This window comes from Loxodonta africana, chromosome 6 (genome assembly GCF_030014295.1).
Source record: "Loxodonta africana isolate mLoxAfr1 chromosome 6, mLoxAfr1.hap2, whole genome shotgun sequence".
Lineage (NCBI taxonomy): Eukaryota > Metazoa > Chordata > Mammalia > Proboscidea > Elephantidae > Loxodonta > Loxodonta africana.
The window spans coordinates 48,986,107-49,010,580 of NC_087347.1; the positions used below are offsets into that span (position 1 = coordinate 48,986,107).

Genomic DNA, 24,474 nt, shown 5'->3' on the forward strand with positions numbered 1-24,474 from the left:
TCTGGGTTCCCGCCCCCTTCCCCACACTCATGCTGCAACAGGACACGTGCGAGAACAGCCCTCGGCGTTGGGAAGGGTAGGCTAGGCCCTTGCCTTCCGGCTCGGACGACTTCTCCTTGAGGGTCTCCTCTATCCACGGTCCAGGCGAGTGGCGGACACTAAGTCACCCCTGCCTCTCCGGCCAGGCCCCAACGGGGCTCTCCGGGCTCTCCATGCGCCTCAGACCGACCCAGCCCCGCCAGCCTCCAGCCCACACGGGACTCACCATAGTTCTGGTAGCTGCAGCCCCTACCCAGCTTCGCTACGCCGCCGCAAGGAGAGGCCTGCAATCTGGCCCTCGGGACACGTGAAAGTGGGAAAAGAGCGGCCAGCGCGCAGGCGCGGTCTCCCGGCCCCCGCCCCACCCTGCGAGGGGGCGGTCGCACCTGAGCGTGCAGCGATTCGTCTGAGAGCGCTGCGCAGGCCGCTGACGCGAGGACCTGGAGGCGGAAGAATTGAGCAGCTCTTTCTAGGCTTTTCTAGGCCACCCGAAGAGGTGAAGGAACTATCCCTCCGTACCCCCCCCCCGGAAATGATGCAATTTAACCCTTGACCTACAGAGAGCGCGGTGCTTTCCGGAAAGTTCTGGAACCGAGCGCGGCCCGGGAACTAGCCTAGCGGACTGGACGGGGCCGAGCCCGCTGGCCTGGCCCTGCGCGCGTAGGAAGGGGCGGGCTTCGCGCGCGGTGCGTACAGATTGCAGGGCCCGGCCCGGGGGAGGGGGCGGGAGTCGCCCACACGTGTGGTGCGGCGGGGCGGGGGGAACGGCAGGGGGAGGGGACACGGGCTCATTGCCGTGTGCGTCCTGCACTCTGTCCCTCACTCGCCGCTGACGGCCTGTCTCTCTGCGCTCTCGCTCGGCCCGCCGCCCCGCAGGTACGCGGGCCGCGTCACCCTGATGCCTCCGACCCCAAATCTTTGCTTCGTCGGCTGCGGCTCGGCCTCAGTGTGGCCGGCGGAGCGAGAGCCAGGAGTTCCCCGCGGCGTTGCAGGCCTGGTCCGGCTGGGCCAGGCCTCACTAGTCCATGTGGGCTCTCATCACGTGCGGCACTGAGCGCGGGCCTGGGCAGGACGCGGGAGGGAGGGCTCATTCCGCGGGTAGAGTCTGCGGGGCGGGGGAGGGGAAGGGTTGTGTTCACGTGGGCCTTCTGGTGCAACCCGCTCGTGGCCGACGGTGGTCGCTGCCGCGTGGGAACCGAGTTCAGTTCCGGGGGCAGTAGGGGTACGGCGCTTCCACCCTTGACCTTGCTGGGGGTGTTCTGATGGACAGATACCTGGGGTCGCGCGGAGTGGGCCGGGTGGCCTCCGCCAGCATCGCGGTCTTGCTAGCTGGTCTGATACAGTAGCCGCGGGTGGATACATGAAATCCCTTTTTCCTGAGCGGATTTCTGCAACGTCAGGAATATTTTCACTTCCCTAGTCGCTCTGCTGTATAACGTGCTTCTCTCCAGCTGGCTTGGATTTTTAGGAGCGCCAATGGAGGGGATTTGTTTAGAGGGCCAATTTAGCTGTGAAACATTACCTCGTTTTTAGCGGCAGGAGAAGGTGGTCATGGAGAAGGAAATGGGTGTTCTTTGTGTTTGTGTTACAGAGCAGGCACTATTGAGCCTTTTGATTTAAGCTTTTGCTAGTAGCTGGTGTTCTGAAGCCGTGGCGCGTTCTGTGGCTAGCGGAGGTCATACTTAACGTTTCTTATTTATTGCACAGGTGGCGTCGTTTGAGCTGCAGCGCACCTCGAGTAGTGCTAGTACTCATCTGCTTTTTTTCTCCTCCAGAAATGCTCCGATTACCTGCAGTCCTTCGACAAATGAGGCCAGTATCCAGGGTACTGGCTTCTCATCTCACTCGGGCTTATGCCAAAGATGTAAAATTTGGTGCAGATGCCCGAGCCTTAATGCTTCAAGGAGTAGATCTTTTAGCTGATGCTGTAGCCGTTACTATGGGGCCAAAGGTATCAGTATTTAATTTTAATTATGATATTTGAGGAATGATATCTTACTGTTGCAGATAGATACACTGAACTATGTAGTGTTACTTTGGTATCCATTTTTTGAGAAAACCAAATTTACATTAAAAAGTTACAAATTATTGGTTAATTTTTTTGTCCTTAACTGTAAAGGTCATAAAACCTAGTGTTTCAGCCAAAGTTTCAAAAATAATTTGCATAGTGTGTGATGTAATGGAGTGGTAATTCATAGCTCAAGATGGATTCTTAAACTCAAGATGGAACTCATATCGCATGCTTGTTCACTTACTTTTTGGACCTTTTTCCAGTAGTTAGTGCTGGGTATAGAGGGCAGAGTGTAACTTTTTATCTCCCATAATACCTAAAGTATGTGCTTGTATGCTAGTTTTACCGAGAGTTTTTCTGCTGTTCTTGTTCTAAAGCACATTTATAGTTTAAAATCTTATTTGACTAAATAGTTTCAGAGGTAATAAACATCTAGAGGAGGCCTTTGACGGTGGTGTGTGGTTGAGTGGTGTTCCATTTTAGATTGAAGACAGTTCAGATACCAAAGTAATCCAAACTGTAAAACACAGGCATTTGCATGCCTCATGAATAGAAAGTAGCAACGTCGGTGGGTTCAAATCCCAAACCTGCCAGTACTACTTGTGCCGGATTTGAGGTTTAATGTTAGATAAGCTTGGATGGAGCTTATTGTTCTTGCCTTGGTAAGTAAATTTTAAAGTGAGTACTTGTTCTGAAGATACTAGGCACTAAGCACAATTTAGGTACAAATAATGTGAAGAATGTTCTGAAATTTCATTATGGTCTACCAATTTGGTATTGATTTATTGTTCATTATATAAAATGACATCTTTTAGTTGTTAGAATCCTTATCTTTCATAATACCTTATCAAAAATTATGTATTTGGCTGAGTAACAGAGGTCATTTGCCTATAAACTGACTGTTGACCTTGTCCTTGAGATTCATGCTGCAGGACTGATGAAAAGGACACATCATGCGTTGAGGCTTTCAAGTAACTGTCCTATTATTAAGATTGTTCATTCTGTTTTAGTCTAATTACTAAGAGTATATGGCCCTGTCTTTTTTTTCCCCTTCTCTGGGATTCTAGGGAAGAACAGTGATAATTGAACAGAGTTGGGGAAGTCCCAAAGTAACAAAAGATGGTGTAACCGTTGCAAAGTCCATTGACTTAAAGGATAAATACAAGAATATTGGGGCCAAACTGGTTCAGGATGTTGCCAATAACACGAATGAAGAGGCAGGGGATGGCACCACCACAGCTACTGTCCTGGCACGCTCTATTGCCAAGGAAGGCTTTGAGAAGATTAGCAAAGGTGCTAACCCAGTGGAAATCAGGAGAGGTAGGAATGTCTTTTTATTTATCAAAGTGTTTTGATAATACGGTGTTGGTTCCCAGGACCTAAGGAAAGTGCTTGTTAAAAAATTGATTCCTCCTCTTTACTAAAAAATCTTAACTGATTGAATGTGGTAGGCACTGTGCTAGGGGTTAAGGAGGGAAAATGTAAGATTGGCTTTGTTTCCCTAAAGAGGCAGTAGTTTATGGGAAGATACAGATGTACTGTGTACCTTGAAAACAGTAAATTTGTAATATTAGAGAAGAGGGATTATACAATTTTGATGTTTTTCAAAGAAGGGGTAAACAAGAAACTAGGTCATTCAGGATGTAGGAAAGCAGTGTCTTAATTTTTTTTTTCTACATTTTTTTTTCGATAATTTTTATTGTGCTTTAAGTGAAAGTTTACAAATCAAGTCAGTTTCTCACATAAAAACTTACACACCTTACTATACACTCCCATCTACTCTTCCCCCTAATGAGTCAGCCCGCTCCCTCCTTCCAGTCTGTCCTTTTCGTGACCATTTTGCCAGTTTCTAACCCTCTCTACCCTCCCATCTCCCCTCCAGACAGAAGATGCCAACACAGTCTTAAGTGTCCACTTGATAAAAGTAGTTGACTCCTCATCAGCATCTTTGTCCAACCCATTGTCTCCAACCCATTGTCCGATGAGTTGTTTTCGGGAATGGTTCCTATCCTGGCCTAACAAGGTTTGGGGACCATGACCGGCTGGGATTCTTCTAGTCCCAGTCAGACCATTAAGTCAGGTCTTTTTATGAGAATTTGGGGTCTGCATCCCACTGTTCTGCTTCCTCAGGGGTTCTCTGTTGTGCTCCCTGTCAGGGCAGTCATCGGTTGTAGCTGGGCACCATCTAGTTCTTGTGGTCTCAGAATGATGTAAGTCTCTAGTTCATGTGGCTCTTTCTGTCTCTTGGGCTCATAATTGTCTTGTGATCTTGGTGTTCTTCATTCTCCTTTGATCTAGGTGGGTTGAGACCAGTTGATGCATCTTAGATGGCCACTTGTTTGCATTTAAGACCCCAGACGCCACACTTCAAAGTGGGCTGCAGAATGTTTTCTCAATAGAATTTATTTTGCCAATTGACTTAGACGTCCCCTGAAGCTATAGTCCCCAACCACCCCCCACCCCAACTCCGCTGACCTTCGAAGCATTCAGTTTATCCAGGAAACTTCTTTGATTTTGGTCCAGTCCAGTTGAGCTGACCTTCCCTGTATTGAGTATTGTCCATCCCTTCACCTAAAGTAGTTCTTAATCTATTATCTAATCAGTAAATAATTCTCTCCCACCCTCCCTCCCTCCCCCCTCTCATAACCACAAAAGAATGTGTTCTTGTCAGTTTAAACTATTTCTCAAGATCTTATAATAGTGGTCTTATACAGTATTTGTCGTTTTGCACCTGACTAATTTCACTCAGCATAATGCCTTCCAGGTTCCTCCATGTTAGGAAATGTTTCACAGGTTTGTCACTGTTCTTTATCGATGCGTAGTATACCATTGTGTGACAGTGTCTTAATTTTTGTAGCACTTTTCTTTCTTACCTTTTAATAGTGTGGTAAAGAGCTTAACTGCCAGCCAAAAGGCCAGCAGTTTGAATCCACCAGGTTGCTCCTTGGAAACCGTATGGGGCGGTTCTGCTCTGTCCTATAGGGTTGCTGTGAGTTGGAATCAACTTAGAGGCAATGGGTTTGGTAATCATGCATCTGTTAAATTGGTTTGCAAGTAAAAGAGTGTTAATCCATTTTTGGCCCTTTTTTTTGTGTGTCATTTAACTGAGGTGAGACATATTGGGTGACCTTATTGGAAACAGGCAACATAATTGCATAGAGAATAGCTTATACAGAATAAGTTGAGTGATAAAAGTCTTCAAACTGTTAAATCAATCTTAGTCCAGTTTTCAAAACAACTATAGGGTTGCTATGAGTCAGAATTGATTTGGCAGCAATGGGTTATGGTGATGTGGGATTTCGTTTACTATTTAAACTTGGCATTCCTGTTTCAGAGCATGCCATCAATTATGTGATTAGGAACAGCATTGGCCCAGGAATTGTATATAGACTCTTAAGGCATTAAAATATTTATTGCGAGTCTGAACTTTTTTTTGTCTACTTGACCTGGAAGTCATAATATTAGGATTATAATGACACTTACTCGTGAACCAGGTGTAATGTTAGCTGTTGATGCAGTAATTGCTGAACTTAAGAAGCAGTCTAAACCTGTGACAACTCCTGAAGAAATTGCTCAGGTAAGGATTTTTTGTAATATGTTACAATAAAGCTAAAATTAGAAATTCTTTATTCTTTAACACTGATTCTTTTCCATAATCACATACCAATTTCAGAACAATATTACCACAATTACCAACATTAGAGGCATTTCTTCTTACTGCTGAAACATTTGAAAAAGATCCAATGACCATGTAATGAGGGTTTTTTGTTTACAATAAGTATTTGTAACAAAGCATTTGCCACTTTAGCATTCTTCACATGTACAGTTCAGTGACATTAACATGTTCATCATGTTGTTCAACCATTAACCTTATCCATTCCCAAATTTTTCTGTATTTTTAACAGAAGCTCAGTGTCCCCTAAGTATTAAGTCCTCCTCTTCCTTCCTGTCCACTCTTTCTCCTGGCTAATAAACTTCGGTCTTTATACACTTACTCTAGATATTTCATATAAACGGAATCATACAATAATTGTCCATTTGTGGCTGATTTGTTTCACTCAGCATGTTTTCAGGGTACATTTATGATGTAGCTTGTATCAGGACTTCATTGCCCTTTGTGGCTGAGTAATAATTCCAGTGTATGAATTTACCACATTTTGTCTGTCCATTCATCTGTTGTTGGAAATGTAGGCTCTTTCCATCTCTTGCCTATATGCTGCAATGAAAAGTTGTGTAAATTTGAGTTATAACGGGCAATTTTAGCTTTCCATGGCCGTAAAAACTGACTTGTATGTATATGGAATATATTCTTTAGCCACTGTCAAAGGTGTATAATTTTTGTCGGCTTGTAAGCTGTGCTTGCCAAGAAAGGTAATAGAGGAAAACAGTGGAGTCAGCCCGTATTTTTATTGTTTCTGTTTAAAAGGATAATCTTATATTTCATATTTGTCAAAGTAAGGCAGCCAAATAATGACAGTGCCAACGCTTCATTAGAACTCCTACCCTAAGTATTTTGGCAGCATGGGGCGTGGAGGTATCAAGTAGGAGTAATTACTGCCTTTTAATTTGGAAGAATAACTTGCATTTTTTCAGGTTGCTACGATTTCTGCAAATGGAGACAAAGAGGTTGGCAACATCATTTCTGATGCAATGAAAAAGGTTGGAAGAAAGGGTGTCATCACAGTAAAGGTACATGTGTTTTTAATGATGGCTTGAGATGCAGTATCTGATGATCAAAACTGAGTTTTCCAAATAGAAAACTTCAATCTAAATGTGTTTCAAATTGAATATTCTATTTCATTACTTGATATGTAGTGTCAGTACCTGTACAAAGTGCTTATTTGAATTGTTAGCTTTGCTGTCAGCAATGGTGGTTCTTTCTAAATACTCCTATGAATCCTTCTTAACTTAAATGATACTGTCTTCTTGCTGTAGAGATCATTAAAATACGTATTTTCCAAATTTTTACTGGAATGGAGTTGAATGCTCTGGGGCGTTTATGTATTCCTACTTGGACCCTTACAACCAATGGGGTCTTTAAATCTGGTCTATGATTGATTACACGTTTTGTGTTTCTTCAGTGAAATTCATACAACTAATGTTTTTACTTTTCATAGGATGGAAAAACATTGAACGATGAATTAGAAATTATTGAAGGCATGAAGTTTGACCGAGGTTATATTTCCCCATACTTTATTAATACATCAAAAGGTAAGAGCAAAACTGAATAACTGAAATATTTTTTAAAATATTAAAATAATGTGTTAAAGTGTAGGCATTAGTTGGTTTCATGCCTCTAAAAAGTAAATTGTGTTTTAAAAGCTGTTGGATATGAGGAATGTGTTTTAAAAGCTGTTGTATATGAGGAATGAAAGGAAAAACTTAAGGAACTCACCAGTCACTTTTGAGTAAGGAAAAGTTCAAGTTTTTGAAGAAAAAGATCAAGCATATATAATATCAACAGAACATCCGGAAATCCATAATTAGTCACAAGAAAAGATACTGTGAAAGTTAATGATAAATCATTCACTGGGCATATTTGTTTTTAAAATGCCTCTAGTTTATTGAAACTGTAGTTTATATCTTTTCAATGTAAATAAGTTGCAGTCAATTTCAGAACATTATAAAGTTTTTTAAATTTAGTTTGGAATGTTCTTTGCTTTTACAGGTCAAAAATGTGAATTCCAGGATGCCTATGTTCTATTGAGTGAAAAGAAAATTTCTAGTGTCCAGTCCATTGTACCTGCTCTTGAAATTGCCAATGCTCACCGTAAGCCTTTGGTCATAATTGCCGAAGATGTTGATGGAGAAGCTCTAAGTACTCTCGTTTTGAACAGGTAATAGTATTTGATGTTTTTACATTTTTGGATGAGAGAATATTTTGTATTATTTGAAATCTCTTTATGTATCTCCACAATTCATCCACTGAGTTTTGTATCTAGAGTTGTAGTGTATAATGCAGATGTTAACTGAATCCTCAGACCACTTACAGTGGTTTTCTCTATCCGAATGGGGCCTCAAAGTCTTTACCACTTTGTACAACTTTCTTTTAAGAGTCTAATTTAGTATATAGCACCAGTTGCCATTGAGCTGATTCTCAGGGTGATCCTGTGTGTGTCAGAGTACAGATGTGCTCCATGGGGTTTTCAGTGGCTGATTTTTCTGGAATATAGTGACAAGCCTTTCTTCCAAAGTGCCTCCAGGTGGACTTGAACTGCCCGCTTTTTCATTTACCAGCCAAGTGAGTTAACCAAATTTAGTAAGGAGTGGCATTCTCTTTTTAAGCGTTTGAAGTTGCTTTGAAGGTACATGTGTTTTTTTTGTTTTGTTTTCCGGCAAAAAAATATTTTCAGAATTATAATTTTGTCTAAAGAGATAGATAGCTGCCATTCTCAAAACTTTAGATTTTAAGTGTACTTACTGATCAAGTAGAGTCCCTGAGTGGCACAAGTGGTTAAGCGCATGGCAACTAACCAAAAGGTTTGGTGGTTCAGAACCGCCCAGGGGCACCTTGGAAGAAAGGCCTGGAGATCTTCCAAAAGGTCACAGCCATGAAAACCCTATGGAGCACAGTTCTGCCATGAAACACATGGGGTCAGAATCAACTTAATGGCAAGTATTTTATTCTGGTTTTACCTGATGCATTTAATTTAGTAACATAACAGTTGCAGCATTAAGACAGCTAATGTTTGTACTGTAAATAGAATCGTAGGGCATAAAAATTATATTCTAATAGAATTGAGGTATGTCAGAAGTGAGATTTTCCAACTTGATTATATTTTATATTGAAATTGGACAAATGAAAATAGTAGATTGAATACTTTGATATGTGACCCAAAAGCTGTGAGCTTGCTTATCATGGAATGTTTTTGTTAGCTTGGATTTGCTTTTTTGAATTACAGAAGCCTTGGTTATGTGTGGTATTTGAAGCAAAAATTTAAAAAGCCACAGGTCTGCAGAGTTTTCATTGAGCAATTTTATTGATAGCTCTGAAGTTGAATGTCTAATTCACTTAGCATATCATAGTTGCTTATTCCTTTTATGATTTTTATTTGGCTCCTTAACATATACAGCTGTGTCTTAAAGTTTGTATATTTTTCTGTTTCACGATTTGGTCTCAAATGGACATTTCTTTGATTGTATATCCTATGTACCTGTTAACTGGTAAAATTGCTAGTATCGGGAATAGTTAAATTTATTTGTAAAAGAACTGAATTCAGAATACTCCTTGCTTCCCTGTGGATACCTGTCTGAATGAAAGGGAAGATAATGCTTACTCAAACTTGGCTTTAATAGTAAATCTAATGTTAAATGGTACCCACGAGGTAGAAGATGCTTAGTGGGTGACCCCCAAATTTAATATTTAGTAATTAAAACTCTTTTCCACCATTCATAAAATAACTATCACTGCATCCTTTAAGTTACTATGATGCTTGACATCTCTGCTTCTGGGTTGCAGCTGTTCAGCTGGAATGTAAGGTCAGCAGTGTATTAAGATAGTCACATATTAACATACAAATGAATGGAAAACAGCTCTGTCTCATGTTGTTTTTGACTTAATTTGACTGAAAGTTGCTAGGAAGCAAAAAGAAAAAGGGTGGGGTTTGTAAGTCATAGTAGTATCAAAACCTGAGGAAAATTGAGTTAGGCTCTTCAATTAACTTTAAATTTTATAATCGATTATTCTCTACAGGCTAAAAGTTGGTCTTCAGGTCGTAGCAGTCAAAGCTCCAGGTTTTGGTGACAATAGAAAGAACCAGCTTAAAGACATGGCTATTGCTACTGGTGGTGCAGTAAGTAAAACAAATAATTGTGATGTTTGTATACTGAATGTTATTTTTACTTCTAGGTTTGAAGTTTGTAAGTGAATTTGCATTTTTCACAGTGAGATGCTCTCATCTGAACAGTTTGTTTAATCTATTTCTCTTTGATGTTTGGGAATTGGAAATTATATTAAATAATGCTAAAAAAAAAAAAAAACCGTTGCCGTTGATTCTGATCCTATAGAACAGAGTAGAACTGCCCCATGGGGTTTCCAAGGAGAAGCTGGTGGATCTGAACTGCTGACCTTTTGGTTAGCAGCTGTAGCGTGCTATAGCTCTTAACCACTGCGCCACCAGGGCTCCGTTAACGCTAAGATCCCTTTTATCTTTAACTTGCTATGAGTCTTAGCCCAAGAAAGACAGAAGACCGTAATAGGTAGGAGTTGGGACTTGATGAATTTAGGCCTAGAGTCTAGTCCTGGTTCGACCGAGAAGTGTGACTTTGGGGGAGTATTTTGAGTTTGTATTTTCTCAAATAAGGTAATACCTATTTAGATTAGCACTGGTCTTGAAATTTCACATTTCAAGCATAATTCAAGATGTTTTTCTCATCAAAACACTTGCACAGTGTAATAGGAATAAACTTGTTATGGTGAAAAAACTGTACCCTATAACTGGTTTGTTTTTAACATTTTTGTAGGTATTTGGAGAAGAGGGATTGACCCTAAATCTTGAAGATGTTCAAGCTCATGATTTAGGAAAAGTTGGAGAGGTCATTGTGACCAAAGATGATGCCATGCTCTTGAAAGGAAAAGGTGACAAGGCTCAAATAGAAAAACGTATTCAAGAAATCATTGAGCAGTTAGAAATCACAACTAGCGAATATGAGAAGGAAAAGCTCAACGAACGCCTGGCAAAACTTTCTGACGGAGTAGCTGTGCTAAAAGTAAGATGCATTATTGTGAATAAGCCTGGGTTCTGAGCCCAAGGATGATTTTGTTTCTGTTGTATTTCCCAATAATGCTGAGTCTGTAAACAAGTGTTTGAGGAATTAACTTCATCAGGGAGACACTTAATACATAAAATGTATTTTTTTATTGAGTCATTCATTCCTTTCTCAAAGCAGAGTTGAATTTGGAGTGGGGCTCTGTTCAATAAAAGTTGTTTTCTTAATGGCACCAGGAGGTTAATGTGTAGTTTGCCTTTTATGGGACTCTCCATTCACCCTCTCAGCCACTTAGTCATCCAGTCACTTATAACAAATTTCTAGTGTGGATAAGTAACCTTTTTATAGTATTGCTTTAAGTAAATTAAATGGTTTGACTTTTTTTGGCCGCATCTTGGATGGGAGACACTGTACTAACTGGAAGTCTTTTTAATCTTTAGGTTGGTGGGACAAGCGATGTGGAAGTGAATGAAAAGAAAGACAGAGTTACAGATGCCCTCAATGCAACACGAGCAGCTGTTGAAGAAGGCATTGTTCTTGGGGGTGGTTGTGCTCTGCTTCGGTGCATTCCAGCCTTGGACTCAATAACTCCAGCTAATGACGATCAAAAAATTGGTAAGCAGTTACCTTACAAATGAATTTATTTGTGGCCTGATGAATATTGTCTCTGACCACTAAATGGAACAACAAAAAACAAAGCAATTTCCAGAATTAAAGAAGGAAACCAAGATAACGATGTACCGAGTTTCCAGGAGAATGATTTGACCTGTGATTTTCCCAGTTAGGTTGTTCCTGTATCATTACCCTTACAAGTAGAAATGTAATACAAAAGAGAGCTAAAATTACTAAAATTGGTTTTCTTTATAGGTATAGAAATTATTAAGAGAACACTCAAAATTCCTGCAATGACCATTGCTAAGAATGCAGGTGTTGAAGGATCATTGATAGTTGAGAAGATTATGCAGAGTTCCCCAGAAGTTGGTTATGATGCTATGCTTGGAGATTTTGTGAATATGGTAGAAAAAGGAATCATTGATCCAACTAAGGTAAGTAGTTGAACACATCCTAAAAATTCAACAGTAGAACTTAAGAGATGAAATCTTCATTAAATCTTACTAGTATTTTATCAAGGGAAAAGTAATATTTCATCAAACTTTTTTTCTAGGTTGTAAGAACTGCTTTATTGGATGCTGCTGGAGTGGCCTCTCTGTTAACCACAGCAGAAGTTGTAGTCACAGAAATTCCTAAAGAAGAGAAGGACCCTGGCATGGGTGGCATGGGTGGAATGGGTGGTGGTATGGGAGGTGGCATGTTCTAATTGCTAGAATAGTGCTTTACCATTTATTAATGAACTGTGACAGGAAGCTCAAGGCAGCGTTCCTCACCATTAACTTCAGAGAAGTCGAAGAAAATGAAGAAAGAAAAGGCTGGCTGATAAGAAAATCACTATAACCATCAGTTACTGGTTTCAGTTGACAGTATATAATGGTTTACTCCTGTCATTGTCCATGCCTACAGATAATTTATTTTGTATTTTTGAATAAAGACATTTGTACATTCCTGATAACTGGGTGCAAGAGCAATGTACCAGTGTACTACTTTCAGCTTAAATCACTGAGGCATTTTTACTATTCTGTTAAAATCAGGATTTTAGTGTTTGCCATCACTAGATGAGAAGCAGCCTTTCTGTGGAGAATAAGAATAATTGTGTACAAAAGTAGAGAAATATCCAATTATGTGACAACCTTTGTGTAATAAAAACTTGTTTAAAGTTAATTATTGTATTAACCTTTCCATGATCTAACAGAACTGAGAAATGAAAGCCACTTGAAAGGGGGACTGGCGTGTGTAAAACATTCCACTCATATTTCACGTTTCTTTACTGCACATTATATTACGTAATTACATTGGTAATAAGGAGAACTTTTAAAAAAGGTGACAACCTTGATGAACCTTGTGGGAACGATAAATACTGTGTTGTAGGCCTAGTCATAAAGAAAGGGCTACCTATTATTTCTTGTGGAGACTGTGATTATTGCTGCCAATCTCCAGCATAATGTAGGATATAGGTTCCTGCTGGGTACTCATAAATGAGGAAGGCATGTCTTACGAGTATTTTCAGTGGAAGGAAGGAGCGGTATGCCACCCAAGTATGGATAACGAGGACACCCATAACTTGCTTGTCACAGTCCAATGCCTTCACTTTTTTTTAAACATAAAGAGCATCGTTTCCAGTTGAAAGTACTTGATCTTCACAATATATTACGGAAGCCTGGCTTGCTTTTAAAACTACCTGGGTGTGCATGTTGGGGCAGATACTGATTTGCAAGATACAACCTGTTGCTTTGTAGATTTACTAGATTATTCATTTAAGGGACAGAATTTTGTGTAACAGTAAATAATGTGGTTTTTATTTTCACCTGTGCAAGGACCTAATACATGTTTCTTGTAGCTATATAATCTGGACCTGCTGTAGGTGGGAAGGAATTCCTATAAGCTACTTAAATTCTGGGCAAGCACCAAGGCACACAAGAATAGACTGTATTGAATCTGTCACCACTGCAGCTAGTGCCTGGCAGATAGCAGGTACTCCAAACAGATATACTGAAAAAAATTTCACGTGTATGTGCATTTATGTAGAGACGTAATTGCAACCCCTTGTTGATCTGAGGAGATAGCACTATGATTAGAAGTTTAGTGCCAGAGGGAGAGGGCTGTTGGGTATGGAGAGGGAAAGAGGTCAATATTGATAAAAGATTAAATTTTGCCTAGATTTGTCTGTTTCTGTGGAAGATGAAATGCTCTAAACTTTGTCTATGTAAATATACATGGAAACAGTATAAAACTTAACCAAATAACTATACAAAAAATAAACAAATTAACTTTATTAAGTTACCACTTCAGTTCTTACATTGATTTGTTTAAAAAAATAACAGTTTGAAATACATTATTGAAAGTGAGTACAGATAATAAATAGAAAATAGGGATGTATAGTGCTGGAGACATCAGCCAACATATCTTCATCTGTTGCCTACCGTAGTAGACAAAATTTGACACACAATTAGCATTATTGAAAGAGCAGCCAAAGTACCTTGACAAGATTACAAACTACTAGAAAAGTAGCTTAAAACTCTGGACCACTCACCAAGAAAGATACTCTGTTCATCTGGGCACTAACGTCACTACAGCACTGAATACTAACATCAGAAGTGCCCAGAAGCCTTCATTAACAGTATTTTTTAAGTCAAAGTTTTACTTTAAATATCTGATGATTACTCAAATACCCTAACCCATGAGGTAATAAGTTACAAATATTCTAAATTTAATAACTTAAATGTGATATGGTTAATATAAGCCATACTGCATACGTATTTCAGCTAATCTCAGGTAGGTGATAAAAGGTTTAAATTTACAGTTTCAATTTCTGCTAAGAGTGATGTCAGTATTCTAACAATAGTGATGACATCCCATTTTAAATGCAGAATATGCTAATATATGTAACACTTTGAATTACACTTGATTGAAGAACTAATTCTATGTATATGTTCCATATTCTATGTGCAAATTTTCAACAGTGCAGGTTTATAATTAAAGCTGGGTTTAGCAAATGCTTTCAGACTTCTGAAAGCAAACTATGAAAGCACTTCTAAAAAGTGAACAAAGTTATAAATAGGTGACATCAGTTCTTTTTTCCCTTTACGTGTGATGAACTTCATGAAGCATTAACTCTCGAGGTATATTTGTTTCTGGACCATACAGCTTACACGCTCTTCTTTCAAAGGCAGCTACCATCTGCTTTACGACTTCATCGAAAAAGAGTGTGGCAAGCTGAGAGTGTAGAAGTGAGCGAAATTCAAATGAAACCTGTGGGAAAATGTTAGTAATTATTTTAGATCTTTTACTACATTCTCTACTTAGGATAGTGGTACTCATACTGTGAACTGGGCTAGTTGGACAGTATCTAAGGTAGAGCTGTGTGGCTTTATCTAGATGAGGGTTTCAGCACCCCACAGAAGAGGAAGTCTTACTGCAGTAAGCACAACTGCTCACACAATAAATTTAAACAAGCTCAAGACAGAGGCTGCTGCTTAAGAGAAAGCCAGAAAAAAGTTTTGCTGAATATTACATTTATCACTCCGGCTTCTTGTTAATGTGCCTCTTTTTATATTCATCCTACACCAAAAGTAAAGAAGAGGTCATGATCTTTCTGATAGTTATTCCCCTAAGTAGCAGCAGGAAGAGGAGACCACATGTGTGCATGCACACTCATGCCTTATCCATAAAACAGATGGGGCAGGTAGTTCAGCCCTAGTTATAGCCATTTATTTATACCCTCTCATTGTTCAGAAAGAATTCAAGGCAACTTGTTCAAGAAACACTAAGACCAAGTATTAAAAAAAAAATTTCATTTTGCAATAGTGTCAAATTTACAAGAGTTGCTAAATAGTACAAAGAATTCCCACACCATCGCTCAGATTACCCTGTATTAACATTTTATATAGCCACAGTGTAATGATCAAAATCAGGAAATTGACAGAGGAAGTTAATACTACTATATAGTAATGCTATTAACTAATCTACACAGACCTTATTCACATTTCCCCAATTGTCCTATTAGTGTTCACTTATTTTTTAATGAAAGTAACTCAAGTGCCGAGAAAACCATAGAGTAATTCAGTCAAAATTAGGACTATTAAGATTTAATGCCTGAGTTGCAAATACAGAGAACAACCCATATATTATTACCTGTCAGCAAAGAAAACGTCGTAAGTGGCTTTACATTTTCTATAGCTAAGGTAATGTAAACAAGAAAACTACCATAGTTCTCAAATTCTAAAAACATACTTTTCCCCCTTTCACATAATTTCTGCATCTTATAATCAAAGTGTAGATTTAATCTGGTGTCACTGAGGTTAAAACTTTTACTAAGCTGTTAGTAAAGTGAGGACACGTTTCTGCACTGTAAATTTGTAAAAATCAGAAACCAGAGAAGGAATGGGAACATGCAAGATTATAAGAAAAAAAAAAGGTTCATTAGCATTCTTTTCTTAGAAAGTCAGTGCAGAAAAAGTTATGCAACACTCAGAAATGTGAGATGTTTTAAAAGGGTGTTTCAGTAATCTATGCACATAAAATCATGGCATTTGGGTTGTACTCAGTGGATTATTCCTTCTTCACCAGATAAATGGAACAAATCAAGGACTTTATGAGAGACTTACTGAAAAATCCAAGGTACAAGTTCTTGGGTAGCCAGGAAGACCTGGGCTAAAACGCCAAATAGTCTCCAAATGCTTGAAAAGTCTCCCATCTGTACAGGATGCCTAGAACAAAATTAAAAAATAAAACCAGAGTAAAATACCACTTGGTATTACCTAGAATCTACCATAATTGAGACTGATTTCTTTGAAAAGTAAACAGTTTTTTTAAAGGCTGACCACAGGTGACATAGCCACCAAATTTTTAAGCTTGGTACTAGGAAGTACCTTGACAATATAAGCCTTTCTCTTTTCTCCTGGGATCCCCAAGGTTACAAGTTCTCTCTTCCACTGTTACCACCCCCTGTGCTACTTAAATCTCTCCTCCTGGAACAAAACAGTGATTTTCTGGCAGCTTGCTGCTGTTTACAAGTTTTTCCAGTTCTGCGAAATTACAATGTGATCCTGAACAAATTAAATCCCTGTATCATATTTCCTTAATCTGTAAAATGAATATAAAGCTTATGTTACACCATCACTATGAGATGACTAAAAAGTTTGCAAAGTACCTGGCACAGTCCCTAGGATAATTCTCCCTTGTATACAAAATTTTCTCTTATTAAATCACATTTAGTCTTTCCTTCACTCTTTATTACCAGAAGCCTCTATGGCTCCAGTTTTCTTGAAAGTATGGCCCAACCTTTGGTTCCAATCCATTTCTTTCTGATATATTCAGTGCTGATGTATATTTTGTATGTGTGTGTACACACTGAAACACAATAACCATACTATGTGCAGTGTACTTTGGTATTTCCCATTCTGTATGTATCACTAAAAAAAAAAAATGCTGACTGAGACCCACTAAAGGGTTGTCAGCTACAGTATGAAAAACAGTGGCCAGAACCATATTTACTACCACACTGTTAGGACTGATATGACTGAATCAAGTTCAACCTCTTTACCTACTTACTACCCAAGGTGCTTTCTGGGCCTTATTATATCAGCAGACAAGTGACCTCAAGAATTAATATCACCTCTCAGTAGCAGACCAATTTTTAAATCACTGTTTCAAAGTCATGTTCCCTCCCCAATTAAGTCTCAAATTGCAGCTTTTCTGGCATGTTCTGAGGCCAATAAATGCTCAAGCCCCTCTACACTCCTCTTTGATAACAAATTACCTCCCCCACCCCAGTTTAGGCTGCTCCTCCCCTAAGGCTATAATCCCCAAAGGTATAATGAGCAAAATGATGACTTGTATAGGTAAACTTTTGGGTACAGTGACTGTATTGCTGCCATCTTCTTTTGATGCTTTTTGCGTTGTTTAATATTTTGCCCACAGAATCCTTGAATATGGCAATTCGTGGCTTGAACTTTTTCTTCAGTTCTTTGAGCCTGAGAAATGCCCAGCATGTTCTTCCTTTTGATTTTCTAACTCCAGGTCTCTGCACACTTCATTATAATGCTTCGTCTTCTCCAGTCGCCCTTGGAAATCTTCTGTTCAGCTCTTTTACGTCATCATTTCTTCCATTCACTTTAGCTACTCTACATTTAAGAGCAAGTTTCAGAGTCTCTTCTGACAACCATTTTGGTCTTTTCTTTCCTGTCTTTTTAATAGCCTTTTGTTTTCTTCATGTATGATGTTCTTCCATAACTCATTTAGTCTAGAGGTATAAATTAGCAAAATAATGATTTGTATAGGTGAACTATTTTCACTTTTTCTTCCCCAGCAACAGCCTTCCTAAGCAGAAAACCTAGGATCATTTCTCTGACTAAATTCTTGATCTTGCCACATATAGTCAAACTGGGAGTCAAAGAACTAAAAATCTATTCATAGTTTTGTTCCTAACTTCCTCTTTATCTAAATCCTTTTGAATAAATTGGCATGCTATTATTATAAAGAACCACCACCCATCTGTCATTTTGTCCTACTGTGGTGGCTTGTGTGTTGCTATGATGCCAGAAGCCATGCCACTGGTATGAGCTGGACCCAACTTGATGACAACAACACCATTATAAAGAAGGTCTGCTGCACTCAAACTAAAAAACACTTACAAAGGAATACTCTACTTAGACATGTTTACATTTTAAAAAATTAGTATTTGTAATAGAAACAAGCGAATGTTTAGAAATTTGGACATGATAAAACCCACTGCCATCGAGTCGATTCCAACTCATAGCAACCCTATAGGACAGAGCAGAACTGCCCCATAGGGTTTCCAAGGAGTGGCTGCTGGATTCGAACTGCCAGCCTTTTGGATAGCAGCCAAATGTTTAACCACTACGATACCAGGGCCCCACTAAAACACTATGTTAATAACTGAATTTGGTCACATTATACTAAGTCACTGGGGAAAAGCAAAAATCTTCGAAGTATTCAGCTTTATATATCTCAATAATAGCCATATAATTTTTAAAGACATCGTCAATGACAAAAAGTTATCCAACTTTAAGATAACATATCCTGCCTCATCTTTACAATCACATAAGTTGTTTACAGGAAATTCAACACTGAAGTAGAAACAATTGCTGGAACACTCTAATATAGCACCTTTCTCTAACCACATCTACATAAAATGTGGCAGTACTCATACTGATAATCTAGCTCAGAGACCCATGGATTTTTACTTGTATATTTTGACAGGAACAGTATTGCCTAAGACTTCCTGCCTAACAGGAAAGGATACTGAACGTAGCAGAAGCTGTTAAGATGATGACCTACTGGCTGTTCTGGGTAAACTGACCAAACAAACCATCCCATACTAAATGTTCATATTGTGAACCAAGCAGTAAGATCCATTTAACATAAATTCATATTAAACGTTGCCTCTATTAACTATGCTGAAAACTTTACAGGTCTTCTGGCCATTACGCATAGGCATAAACTAGAATTACTGAGGTATTAAAGCAACTAATAATACATGGAAAATATCAGATAGCTTCTGATGCTTTGTTGGCCATGATTTTTATTATACATCAAATATGCATATTAAGTAATCCAGAACCTGAACCTAGGGACAACTAAAAGCTGAGCATATCAGCATTATTTTGCTAATTTATACCAATAGGGATTACAGCCTTGGGGGAGGAGCCCTGGTGGCTCAGTGGTTAAGCCCTTGCTGCTAACCAAAAGGTCAGTAATTCAAACCCACTCAGCAGCTCAATGGGAGAAAGATGTGGCAATCTGCTCCTGTGAAGAATACAGCCTTGGAAACCTTATGGGGGAGTGTTACTCTGTCATATAGGGTCGTTAAATCAACTGGAAGACATGAGTTTTTCAAAAAATGCCTGTAGTTATAATCCCATTTGTGAATAGGTTTTGTTATGTTAATGAGTTAGGATTAGTGTAGCATGTATCTTGAGTCAATCTCTTTTGAGATGTAAAAGAGATTAAATGGGGAAAGAGAGATGCCAAGCCTATATAAAAATCACCCCTGAGCAGAAGCTCAAAAGAGACAAGAACCTTCCTCCAGAACTGAAAGGGAAAGCCTTCCTCTGGAGCTGGCACCCTGAATTTGGACTTCTAGCCTCCTAAACTGTGAGAAAAAATATTGTTTGTTAAAGCCACCCACTTGTGGTATTTCTGTTATTAACGGCACTAGATAACTAAGACATATATTTTTGTTATTCTCAAATATATCTTTAAACAATAAATTGGCAAATTAAATGAGACAGCTTATAATAGAAAAATAAATTAGTTTTAGAATCACTCACATACACTCAGACTTTGCACCAAGTTCTTAATCTCCCTAAACCCAAACCCAGTGCCCTGGAGTCGATTTCGACTCATAGCGACCCTATAGGACAGAGTAGAACTGCCCCATAGAGTTTCCAAGGAGTGCCTAAGCCTCATAAATTAAGACAGCAATTCTCATCTAACACAGGTTACTGTGAAGATTAATTTTTTTTTTTCCGATACAAATTCTCTCCTGGGCAATGCTGGAAGCTACTCTGGGATTATCATCAACATCTCTCGATCTGCAATAACACAAGAACCCAGGTAGTCCTCAATTTACAACATACTCAAGTTAACAACAAACCATACTTACGACCGTCATTTGGTTTATTTTTGGGGGATATCTTACTGTTAGTAATATGTACTACATACAATGTTGCAGCCTATAATTTGCTGATGTTACCATTCTCAGATGTTCAATTTTATGATTTACTATTTAAAACACTGTCATACAGATTTAGTTTTCTAAACTAAATTGAGGCTTCAGTTGCTTGAAAACATGGACTCAAAACTGATCCACTTTACTAATGTCTACAGGCAGATTCAGGAAGCAGTGAGATGCTGACGTGAAATACAGGAAGAAAAGGATCATACAGACAACTCACTAATTTTCTGACTAGAAACGCAAACCCCATTCCCAGGGATAATCCAGATGATCTAGAGCCTTCCACAAGTGGAGTTATTACTGCAACTGACCAAATGCCAGCATCGCCCAACTCTTCTTCATGGTTGGAGTAAATTTTATGATTTGTGTATGTTTTTATGTATGTATTACAATACATCCATAAAAGTTTATATGTGATGTTTCCAACCTCCAAAGACAAAGATCAGATTTATAAAGAGACTGATAATAAAAAGCAATAATAATGAAAACTAAAAAAAAAAAGAGGTATTCAACTTATGTCTGAATTGACTTATGAGGCAGTTGTCAGAATGGAACCCCACCGTAAGTTGAGGACTACCTGTACAGTGAGGCCTTCATTAGCCAGGAGCGTCCTTGACTCCATTATTATAATACCAATAGTACTGGTGCTAGGGATACAGAAATGAAAAAAGACAGGTCCCTTCCTTCAAGGGGCTCGATCTTGTCAAGAAGTCCAGGTAAACAAACACATTTTAATAGAGAGTGATAAGAAAAGTAAAGATAGCAGGTATAAAGTCAAGAGGAATCACAGAGTTGGGCATGATTCTCTACCTGAATAGAAAGGGAAAAAGAGACATGAGACAGCTGGATTCTAAAGGGTTGATAAGCAAGGAGCTGAGTGCATTACAAGCTAAGAGGGAACAATATACAAAGGCACAGAGCTGTTGAATAAATACTGTGTGGTATATTCAGGAACTTTAAGATATATGGCATTGCCTGAATATGAAGTGTATGTGGGGGGCGCAGGGGAGCAGAGGGAAGAGTATATGGGTCTGTGTGTAATGCTACAGAGTCTGACTTTATATCCTGTACGTGCTAGGAATCCAGGAATAGAAGAAAGTCAGGGAAGAAAAATGAGATTTTTCGGAGTTCAGATAAAAACAACATGGTTATGAGCTATAAGAAAACGATTGATAAAAGACTGAGGTCAGAGAATAGAAAATGAGAATTTAAGATTACAGACATATTCACAGGTATCAGACAAGACTAAGCTAGAGTCTTCGCTCTATCGCTAGCAATATGACATGACTTAACTCTTTTAAGCCTTAGTTTGTTCAACTATAAGGTGAAAAATAATGCCTGACCCTCAGAGTTGAGAAGATTACATGAGTAATTCAGATAAAATACTAATAAGGGCTCAATATATGAGAGGCAATGCAGTGTAGTAGTTAAAAACTCCAAAACTATGGAGTAAACACGTGAGGACAGTTTTAATAGTGGCAAAGTCCCAGAGAGGAGTATATAGCATTTTCACTGGAGTTCAAGTTTTGACTAAGAACAGGAGAGACTACAGAGTCTTAGCTTAACTGGACAGTTTACTCCTGTTGTGAGATCTGCACCCCCTTCAGTGTATGACAAAGAGCTGACTAGGGCATTTAGTCTTGGCCAATTACCAAGAAATGATATTACTATTTAGTCCTGTGGGCACAAACATACAACTCAGCTTCAGAAGTCATCTACCACCACCATACTCTAGGAATTCAAAAGAAATGGGTACTAGTCTATGAAATTCTGACTTTTTGTGTAAGTCTGGGTACCTTTGTTATATGTGTATCCACCCCGAGCAAGGGTAAGAGGATTAACATGATGCACGTAACAGTACTTGGCATTACAGTACCTGGTACACGGGAGGACCAACTCAATGTTAATGCTCTCCATGTTTCTATCTTTTCTAACATTTTTCATTCTCTCACCACTTTCGCTTCCTCAGATCTTAAAAATATATATCTATTAAACTATATCTTATATCTCCTTTCTTAATTTTCCCCAAATAGTAAAGCATTTAACATTTTTCTTATAAAATAACGCATTAAAATAATTAAAATATTTCTCACTTGTGTGACCCAGAACTGCTCTTTTTTGTGGGTCAGAATTTCTCAACAGAAGGAAAAAAAAAGTTTCCCGTTTCCATTTTCTAGTCAAAATCCTGGGAGCTCTGGTGGCACAATGGTTAAGAATTCAGCTGATAACCAATAGGTCAGCAGTTCAAATCCACCAGCAGCTCCTTGGAAATTCTATGGGGCAGTTCTACACCATCCTATAGGGTTGCTATGAGTCAAAACCAACTTGACAGCAATGGTTTGGTTTGGTTTTTTGTATAAAATGACACCATTAGGGGATATGAGAAATGGTTTGGGCTTTTTTTTTCCTTCATTAGTTCATGAAAATCTTTTCAAGCTACCACAGTAACATATGTAAAATTTGACATATTTGATAAAATCAACATTTGGGGAATGTTTAAAAACAAAAAATAAAATTATTACCTTTACCAAGTGTGGCTTCACCAGGGTTACTACAGATGTGTATCGCTCCAAAACAGGTGGAAACCCAATTTCTAATCGTGCTTTGCAATATCCAGATCTCTTTGATGTTACATCTGATTTTTTGCACCAAGGAACAAAATGCTTGTAATGCTCCACTCCCGATACTACATCATACATTTCCTGCATAGAATATCTTAAAAGGGGGGGGGGGGTGTTAATGGCATCTAGTTATAAGGCATACAACTTTAAATTGAGTATGACTAAAACTTACTGAGTATGAGTCAGTGGACACACATGTTGAGCCACACTCTGGAATGAATGGCTTTCAAAGCAATATAGAAAATAAAAAGGTAACAAATATACATATATAGCAGAGGTCACAATCTGGCAGCCCACAGGCTACATCTAGCCTGCATGTATGATTTTCAAATTTTTAATTAGTTGCCAGCATTTAAAAATTGAGAGTTTACATAAAAAACTAGATTCATGGTTTTTCAAAAAAAAATTAAAAGACCTTGCAATAGTCCACATTTCTGGATAACAAGAATTGGCTTCTATGTGCATGGACTGAAAGACAATATTGTTACAACGTCAATACTACCCAAAGTAATCTATAGATTCAACACAATCCCGATCAAAATTCCAACAGCCTTCTTTACAGAAATGGAAATGGAAAAACCAACTTTATATGAAATAGCAAGAGGGCCCAAAGAGCTAAAGCTGTGTTGAAAGAGAAGAACAAAGTAGGAGGGCTCACACTTCCTGATTTTAAAACATATTAAACAGCTACAGTAATCAAACAGCCTGCTACTGCTGTAGCAAAAGACATACAGACCAATGGAATTGAATTGACAGTCCAGGCATAAACCCACACATCTGTGCTCAACCGATATTTGACGAGGGTGCTAAGTCCATTCGATGGGGAAAGAAAAGTCTCTTCGATAAATGGTGCTGGGAAAAACTGGATTTCCACATCCAGAAAAATGAAACAGAATCCATGCCTCATACTATACACAAAAACAAATTCGAAATGGATTAAAAACCTAATTGTGCAAACTAAAACCACAGAATTATTAGAAAAAAATAAAAGGGCCTAGCTTTTAAGAATGGATTATCTAATAGCAAAAGCACAAACAGCAAAAGACAAAGCAAACGGGACCTCATGAAATTAAGAACTTTCATTCATCAAAGGGCTTTACCAAAAAAGTGAACAGACAAGCTACTGGCTAGGGTATCTTTGGAAACCATATATCCAATACAAATCTAATAACAAAAATGTATACAAAATTTTGACAACAACGATAAGGCAAGTAATCCAATCATAAAATGGGCAAAGAACTTGAATAGACATTTCACCAAAGATGACATTCAAATGGTCACCAAACACATGAAAAGATGTCAACGTCATTAGCTGTAAGAGAAGTGCAAATCAAAAACCACAATGAGATATCATTTCATTCCCATTAAAATGGCTAAGATTAAAACAAAACAAAAACTAACAAATGCTGGTGAGGATGTGGTGAAATTGGAAGTCTTACCCATTGCTGGTGGAAATGCAAAATGGTACAGCCATTGTGGAAAACAATGTGGTTCCTCAAAAAACTAAAATTAGAACTACTACTTGACACAGCAGCTCCACTGCTAGGTATATACCCAAAAGACTTGAAAGTAGACATTCAAACGGATACTTGTACATTCATGTTCACTGCAGCACTATTTACAATAGCCAAAAAGTGGGAACAACCTAAATGCCCACAACAGATGAATGGATAAACAAAATGTGGTACAACAAACAATGGAATACTACTCAGCCAGTAAGAGAAATGAAGCCTTGATACACGCTACAATACGGATGGAACTTGGCTGATAAATACACAGAG

At 38.7% G+C, this 24,474-nt stretch overlaps 3 protein-coding genes across 6 annotated transcripts in view; 1 reads left to right on the plus strand and 2 right to left on the minus strand.

Moving 5' to 3' along the window:
* Nucleotides 1-403, minus strand: part of LOC100665006 (10 kDa heat shock protein, mitochondrial) — a 66,013-nt gene extending 65,610 nt beyond the window's left edge. Inside the window, exon 1 of one of the 2 annotated variants that reach the window (XM_010602605.3) lies at nucleotides 266-403. In XM_010602605.3, the coding sequence (XP_010600907.1) occupies nucleotides 266-268 (3 nt within the window). In that variant the 5' untranslated portion in view covers nucleotides 269-403. The remainder of the gene's footprint in view (nucleotides 1-265) is intronic. The other variant, XM_010602603.3, reaches the window with a different exon arrangement.
* Nucleotides 404-434: 31 nt separating this feature from the next.
* HSPD1 (heat shock protein family D (Hsp60) member 1) lies at nucleotides 435-12,535 on the plus strand. Of its 3 annotated transcripts, none has more exons than XM_064286860.1 (12): nucleotides 435-535; nucleotides 1,815-1,990; nucleotides 3,118-3,370; nucleotides 5,545-5,627; nucleotides 6,644-6,739; nucleotides 7,168-7,261; nucleotides 7,719-7,887; nucleotides 9,744-9,843; nucleotides 10,514-10,759; nucleotides 11,200-11,374; nucleotides 11,627-11,805; nucleotides 11,925-12,535. In XM_064286860.1, the coding sequence occupies exons 2-12, from the start codon at nucleotides 1,817-1,819 to the stop codon at nucleotides 12,075-12,077; spliced, it is 1,722 nt and encodes a 573-aa protein (XP_064142930.1). In that variant the 5' UTR covers nucleotides 435-535; nucleotides 1,815-1,816; the 3' UTR covers nucleotides 12,078-12,535. The 3 variants fall into 3 exon arrangements, with proteins under 3 accessions (XP_064142930.1, XP_064142929.1, XP_064142927.1); XM_064286859.1 differs by lacking the exon at nucleotides 435-535 and adding an exon at nucleotides 611-725; XM_064286857.1 differs by lacking the exon at nucleotides 435-535 and adding an exon at nucleotides 806-915.
* A 1,083-nt stretch (nucleotides 12,536-13,618) lies between these two features.
* The window catches only part of COQ10B (coenzyme Q10B), a 31,086-nt gene continuing 20,230 nt past the window's right edge, over nucleotides 13,619-24,474 (minus strand). Inside the window, exons 3-5 of the mRNA XM_064286861.1 lie at nucleotides 22,595-22,787; nucleotides 15,979-16,080; nucleotides 13,619-14,623 (exon numbers count right to left, since the gene is read on the minus strand). Of these exons, the coding sequence (XP_064142931.1) occupies nucleotides 14,456-14,623; nucleotides 15,979-16,080; nucleotides 22,595-22,787 (463 nt within the window). The 3' untranslated portion in view covers nucleotides 13,619-14,455. The remainder of the gene's footprint in view (nucleotides 14,624-15,978; nucleotides 16,081-22,594; nucleotides 22,788-24,474) is intronic.